A 7,318-nucleotide genomic window follows, 5' to 3' on the forward strand; every position below is an offset into this window, starting at 1 on the left:
TTCTAAGGTTTTGTGGATGGCATTCCATTAATCAAATAATGAAAAATTCTTTATCCTAAGCAAGGAAAAATGAAAAAACAAGAAAAAAAATAGATTACCATCACCCCACAAGAATATAGACTTCTATATTAAAACTCAATTCAGTCATATGCCTATGTTATATTAAAACATATGCATACATGCTCACAATATTTCAGTAGCCATTCTTTGTCTCCTTAAAATTACAAAAATCAAAGTTATTTTAACACTAATGATAAATAACCTCAAAACCAAATGTACTGTATTTAGTGTGCTCTCACAGTTACAGTCCTCTGAGCCATACTGAAGTGCAGTAATTAAAATCCACAGGGATGATACTAGCTGCAACTGTGCACAGCACAGTACTTGTTAGAGTTATCTGCACCCCACCCAGCTTCTACACATTAGTGCACTGTAGAAAGGTAAATAAACTATCAGAAGACCCAGAGTTTAGGCCACAGCACAGCAAACTCTACCTCCACGTACATCTTACCATTTCTTCGTACACTCAACCATCAGCTCCTGGTAGGAGGCCACAAACTGGAACTTGGATGCATGTTTTCCCACACGCTGCAGTCTCTTCCAAACTGAAGCCATGATGATCAGTCAAGACACTGGAGCAGTTCTGGGTTAGCAATACAGCAGCTTTAATAATGCAGAGGGTCCAAAGCAAACGAACTTTGCATGTATGTCTTTTAAAAACTCAACTACAACTCGAAATGATGCTTGGGGTCCATAAGTCTTCTCCCTGTTTCACAGGGTAAATTCCATCTTAGATGAATGGCCCAGTCAAGAACACTATGATATACGTGACAGGATGAGTGGGAGGGGGTTCCCTCATGGAGACATCACCATGCCACCTCAGGGGCTATATGTGTATTCTGGAGGACTGAAAAGCAAAACAAAGACAAAAAGAGAAAGAATATGAGGAGAGAATCATGAGAAGTGACTAACCACCCATGTTAAATAACGCTGCAAAAGACCATCCCAGTTCTCTGCATGTTTTTTAAACAATGAAACAAAACACCGACCTCAAAAGCCAGTAACATCAAGGATGCAAGACACCAAGGAAGAAATTACAATTCACACCGAAGACGTGGAGCGACACATCAGGTAGTCAGCATCAACAACAATCCAGAGAGATGGTAACTCGGGGCCCTACCTCCCCCTGTTAGCATCATAGAAGGGCGAGCAGAGCGGGAAAGTCTAGGGATGCTGTTTAATGTCCACCGCCAGTCAGAGGGAGGAGTGGAGTATTTTTAATAAACTTTGTTTTTCAGCCGATAATTAATAGCCTCAAGTCCGACAATATGTGCTTGGAACAAATTAGGGAGCCAGGAGGAATGCTGTTTTTCAGTCGGAGGGAGGAAATGGATGGGAAACGAGGAGTGGAGGGAAATCTCCAGGCAGAGAGAGGGCAATGTCCCGGCTCCAGGCCACTTGGGCTCCTTCGCTGCCAACCGGAGGGAAATGGAAACTCCTGCCTGGGCGTGAAGCAATGACCAGCGGGGCAAGTGGACTGTGCAGGGTGCGGTGCCTCCCTCCCCCATCCTCAGGGGAACAGTCCGCCGGAGCCCAGTCTCCTCACGCACAGAGCCCAGACCCCTGCCCCCCAACGGAGGCAGGCGGTGGCTCGTCCGCGGTCCCTGTCACCCAGGCGATACCAGAAGACCCCAGCCCGGACCCCAAGCCCCGGCCCCGCCGCTCGTCCACTCCCGCCCCCTCCTCACACCTCTAATCCCGCTGTCGGGTTGTGTCTGGCCCCGTTCCCTTCTCAGAGGCGCTCCTCCGTCGCCGCCGCAGCAGCAGCCGCCGCCGCCGCCACCGAGTCCTCCATCCCCGCCGGAGCCACATGGAACAGCCAAGCCAGCCACGGCGCTCGCGGGAGCCGGGATCTGCAGCCCCTCAGGCGGACGGCGCCCCTCACGCCCGCCCCCTCCCTGACAGATCGCCCCGCGACCGTCCCCCACCCTACCAAACCCTGCCAGAGCCGCCGCTCAGCGCCCAGCACCCCCTCCCCCGCCTTCCTCCTCCGCCACCATCATCATTACCTCCCCCGCCGCACCTCTCACACTAACCCTACCCACCGCAGCTGAACCTCCACCGCCCCGCCGCCATTGGCCGGGTCCCGCGCGTGCCCCGCCCACCTCAGCGGCCGGGTCTTAGAGCGGCTGGGGTGCCTGATTGGTAGAACTGCCTGCCCATCAAAGGGGCTCCACCTTCCCCTTGCTTGGGAGGTGGTTTTTCTCCAAGCCGGAACGCGACGCACAGGCAACCTTTTTGTAAAAAAAAAAAAAAAAAAGGAACCGACTAAGTACGATCCCGCCCGTTCTTCTGATTGGCTTGGAGAGGGAAGCGATAGGCGGGAGGAATAGGGAGTGTTTATAGTGAACTGGAAGGTGATTGTAAAAGGTGGCTGTCCGTCAAAGGCGCCGCCGGTGCCGGGCTGGGTTTCTGGACCCTAAGGGTGATTGCAGACCTGGAGACTGGCTTCGCAGCAGCTGTGGGCAGTGCGGCTGCCTGTGGGTTTCTCTCCTGTTCTCATCTCCGCGAGGACCTGGGCGCGCCCTCTCTTCCGCCACTGGCAACTAGGGTTTTTGCGCATACAGCCTTTATTTCACCAATTCCTCCTGGGATCTTACCTGACAACCTGAAGTAATGACCCTGTCAGCCACCCCCCCTCAACCCGCTCCCCGCCCAACATTGAGTCAACTGGTCTTCAAGAGGATTGATCAGCTGAGCTAGACACAAAATGTGTACAGTACAATTTCTTCTTGTTCGGAGTCTTCACGTTTCTTTGAATCTTGGTTTCTCCTCTTCGCTGTCGGACTCTTTTGCCCCCAGTGAGAACTGTAGATGGATTTGGGAACAGCTAGCGTACAAAAAGGGTAGTCAAAGGCAAAAAGGAGGAGGCAGAGTGAGGGCAGGGACACTTAATCTTGTTAAAAGAGCTAAGGGCCCTTTTGAGAATATGAAAGCTACAGATACTTTCTCAAGGGGGAAAAAGTGTCCTCTCTCAAAACACAAAAATTTGTTTTCAGTTTTAGATGGTTCACAGACCTCTGGCGTAGAGAAACAGGACAAAGAATGAAACTTCAGGGGAATCCTAGCATTTAAGGAATAAAATTTAAGAGTAAAATGGGAAAGAGACTGAGAAGGAATAATCAGAGAAGTAGGCGCATCAGCAAGCAATGGGCAGACAGTTTGGGGAGAAAGAGAGAGGCAAGCTAACATAAAAAGAAAGGAAGCGGGATAGGCTCTGGAAACAAGGATCGTTCAGTCTTACGAAAGTTGGAAAGCAGGGTTCATGGACAAAGTAGCTTGAAAGGTGTTAGGGTCCAGGGAGGATTCTTTCAGGGACAGGGAGAGCAGTGGTGAGTGAGAATTGAGTCCATCTATAGACACTGGGGGCCAAGACAAAGTGGAGAGACATGTTGAAGAATCAAGAGAGATGGGGAGACAGATGGAAGGCTTGAATCCAGTATCTAATTCAATTTCCACTTTCAATAAAGAAAGTGATCTAATAACACAAGAGCACAGTGTGCATTTTACAGAAGAGAGCATAGTTATCGCTTATTTTGCTAGTCAATTCTAAAATGTTACAATAATCGTAATAATCATACTGATTCTTTTGTATTAAGAGTTCTCTGATGTCCTTCCTGAGTAGTTTACGAAGTCACTACAACCTATAGCCGTTATGATCTCATATAATAATATATTCTGCATCATTAATAGGCTTTAAGTGTGTGGAGTTCTTTAATGGCTAATTTGTAGAAATGGTCATAAATTATTTTCATCCAAGTTACCCTTCAGAAACAATCCACATGATGATCAGAAGGTTTTTGCACCCTATTTATTACTGTTCTTTGTAAGTTCTCAAACTTTCTCATGTGGTCATTCTGGTTTCTTTTAACATGCTTCCCTTACTCAAAAGGGAGAGGGGGAAGAGAGAGAAAAAAAGAGACTGACTTTTATTGTAAAGAAATTCTCTTAAAAGTAATGTTTTAAATAGTGTCTTTTCAAAAATAAATAAATAAAGGAGTAGGATCCCTAGGGAATCTTCCTCAAGTTGTGGGAAATTTCAAGAGACTGATGGTTTCTTATGACAGCTCTTCTTTTTAGGGGAAGTATTTGTCTTGGATGTAAACTCTTATTTTTCCTTCTAGACACCAAGGTAGCTAAGAAGAGATCAAGGTTAGAATAGTTTACTAAATAAGTGAAGGAATCAAGAACAGCTCTTGACACTGTTCTGCCGCTGACCTCATGTTCATAAGCTGTCTCCTGGAGGCCCTACAGAGCAGCTACTTCTTCCCCTGTAACATTTTTAAAAACAACCTGTCTACTAACTAAATTTATTGAAGAATATTAAATATAGAATATGTTCAGCTCTTTTGGGCTGCTTTGTTGATAGTTATTGAATACCAACTGAATATTAATCTTTTTTTTTCTTGAGACAGGGTTTCTCTCTGTTACACAGACTGGAGTGCAGTTCCCTCATCAAGGCTCACTACAGCCTCAACCACCCAGGCTCAAGCAGTCCTCCCACCTCAACTTCCCGAGTCGCTGGGACTATGGTCATGTGCTACCCGGCTAATTTTTTTTTTTTTTTTAAAGGAGCAACTCTATTAACTGATAGGCTGTTTTTTTGTACTTTTTGTAGAGACAGGGTTTCACCATATTGCCCAGGCTGAACTCCTGAGGTCAAGTGATCTGCCTGCCTCAGCCTTCCAGAGTGCTGGGATTGCAGACTTGAGCCACTGCTCCCAGCGTGATCATATTAAATATTACCAATAGTACATAAAAGTTACAGTCCCTGTTCTCAAAGAGTTTCAGGAACATGTTCCGTGTGTACACAAGAAAGTAATACAAATTATTAACCTCTCTAAGTCCCAGCTTCTTACAGCATGATCCTGTATAACATAATCATGCCTACCTTTCTGGGATGTTGAGAAAATGGAAGATATGTACATAAAGTATCTGGCACATAGTAAACAGTCAAATGGTAACTAGTAGCATATGCTATTGTGTTTGGTAGCAAACATAAGACAGAAAAGAACAAAACAGACCTTCAGGAATACTTGGGGAATACTTAGTGCCAAACATCACTACCTCAAGGACTAAAGAGTCTTAAAGAATACATTTAACATTATTTATCTCCAATTAATTCAATTGGTACCAAGACTGGAACAGCAATAATTTAGGTGGACTCAGGATTTTATAATAATTACTAAGAATTCACTTATCCTCAATCCTCATGACCACTTCTTATGTCATATATTAGCTGGGATCTTTTGGCATGCTAGAAGTTACCTTTTTCTTAAGGTTCCATTTCCCCTATCAACTAACAAGTACCTCCTACTCACCCTCCCACTTCCAGGATTGTCCACTGTGTCTGCCACCTTCTAATGCCCTGTTTACTTGGATCTTGATTTATCATCTCCCTCTGTCCCAGGTTTAATGCAAGTTACATTAATTGTCCTGTCCACTTGACCCAGGTTGTTGACTGCAAAATGTTTTACCTAACAGAAGATGCAACATTTAAAATAATTTAAATTTTGCCTTTAAATATCATCAAGCTTAAAATGAAGATAGAATACAAAGAAATAAGTGGAAACTGGCATCAAAAACTTTAAATCTTCTCTGCCATGACAATTTTGAAAATGACAGAAATTATTCTCAGTGAAACAGCTTTTCTAGTCACTGCTTCAGAAACTCCCCAAATGGAGATTCAAGACTATGAAATGCAACCATAGGCTTGAATTATTATTATCTTTTCTGGTGATAAAATTCTTATCTTTGGGTTTTACAGTTATTGCAGTAAAAATTGTCAGAGATATTATTGCAGGATTTAACCACTAATGGAATTTATCTGTGCCTTATTCCTAGTAATAAGATTTACTCCCAATAATAACACTGTAGGTTTTTGTATTTTTTTTCCAGTTACCATAGCGGTTATACTATACACAACAATATTACTGCAATTTTTAACTGCTAATGAAATTGTTTTAAATCCACAGCAAACAAATTTACTTCCAACAATCCTATAGCAATTTTTATGTCCCTAAAAACTCGCTGTGGCAGGTTAATACTTTTAAAATTTTAAGTGATGATTTCTGTAGTAGTTGTTTTTCCAAGTATTAAATATTTCCTTTCTTGCTACGGCTTTTCTCCCCTTAAACCCCATCCCAAGATCCTCAGCATTGCACTCACCCTCATTTAGGCTGGTCTCTGCTCATTGTTTCAGGAAAGGAATATGACAGAATGTAGAAAAACAAAATTTTTTTTATTGGTTTTTGAGTTTCAAAAGCCTGGCCCTTTGAGGAATAATGAAATGGAATCCAGTTAGAGACCTGCACTGTTTGCCTCTAGCCACATGTGACTATTGAATACTTGAAATGTGGCTAGTCCAAATTGAGATGTGCTGTAAGTATAAAATATACATCAATTTCAGAGTTAGTATGCAGAAAAGATTAATACATTAATAATATTCATATTGATTACATATTGAAATAATATTCTGGATATATTGGGTTTATTAAATAAAAGACAGTAAAATTAATTTTACCTGTTCCTTTACTCTTTTTTAATGTGGCTACAGGAAAAATGTAAATTATATACATGCCTCACGTTATATTCCTATTGGACGGTGCTATTATAGACAATAGTAAAGCTTCCTTTCCCAAAGATGAGAAATGAGTTTCCTGGGCTAGAAGGGAAAGACAGAACTTGGAGGGGATGCAATGAGAGCTGGATGCTAGTGGATTTCTGAGAGCAGGACCTAATCCCACCCTACTCTGGCACAAGCTTTGGAGAAGGGCAGCTGAAATGCTGGGATCTATCTATGTTATCTGAGAGCTAATAGACATATTTTTCTCTTTATTAGAGTCCTGGGGAAGTGGCAAGACCCTTAAGAGAAGAAAAAACTTGGTTGTTATCTAGGCCAGGCAAGATTCTGGAGTAGCACAGTCCAGTAGAACTTTCTATGATGAATATCTACCTGGCTGTCCCATGGAGTAACCATGAGCCACGTGGAACTATTGGACATGCAAAATGTGGCTAGTGTCACTGAAGAAGTTGAGTTTTAATATTATTTAATTTTAATTTATTTATTGGCTACATATGGCTGGTAGCTACCATAATGGACAGTGCAAACTTACATAGTACTATGGAGGTTCTGGATGCCCAACACAATTGCCAGACACCCAAAAGGGTACAAAGGCACTGCACAGCCACCAGACCAAAACAGTCCTTGCTGATGGACCAAAATCAACCCAGCAACACTCCATGGAGCTGCCTGCTA

General features: G+C 43.2%; 1 protein-coding gene across 2 annotated transcripts in view; it reads right to left on the minus strand.

Annotated features, from left to right (window-relative positions):
- EHBP1 (EH domain binding protein 1) overlaps positions 1-2,084 on the minus strand; it is a 326,557-nt gene extending 324,473 nt beyond the window's left edge. For both annotated transcript variants that reach the window (XM_011987305.1, XM_011987303.1), the window contains exons 1-2: positions 1,751-2,084; positions 512-907 (exon numbers count right to left, since the gene is read on the minus strand). In XM_011987305.1, the coding sequence (XP_011842695.1) occupies positions 512-615 (104 nt within the window). In that variant the 5' untranslated portion in view covers positions 616-907; positions 1,751-2,084. The remainder of the gene's footprint in view (positions 1-511; positions 908-1,750) is intronic.
- Between the last annotated feature and the right edge of the window lie 5,234 nt (positions 2,085-7,318).

Source organism: Mandrillus leucophaeus, unplaced genomic scaffold, assembly GCF_000951045.1.
Source record: "Mandrillus leucophaeus isolate KB7577 unplaced genomic scaffold, Mleu.le_1.0 Scaffold307, whole genome shotgun sequence".
Classification (NCBI taxonomy): domain Eukaryota; kingdom Metazoa; phylum Chordata; class Mammalia; order Primates; family Cercopithecidae; genus Mandrillus; species Mandrillus leucophaeus.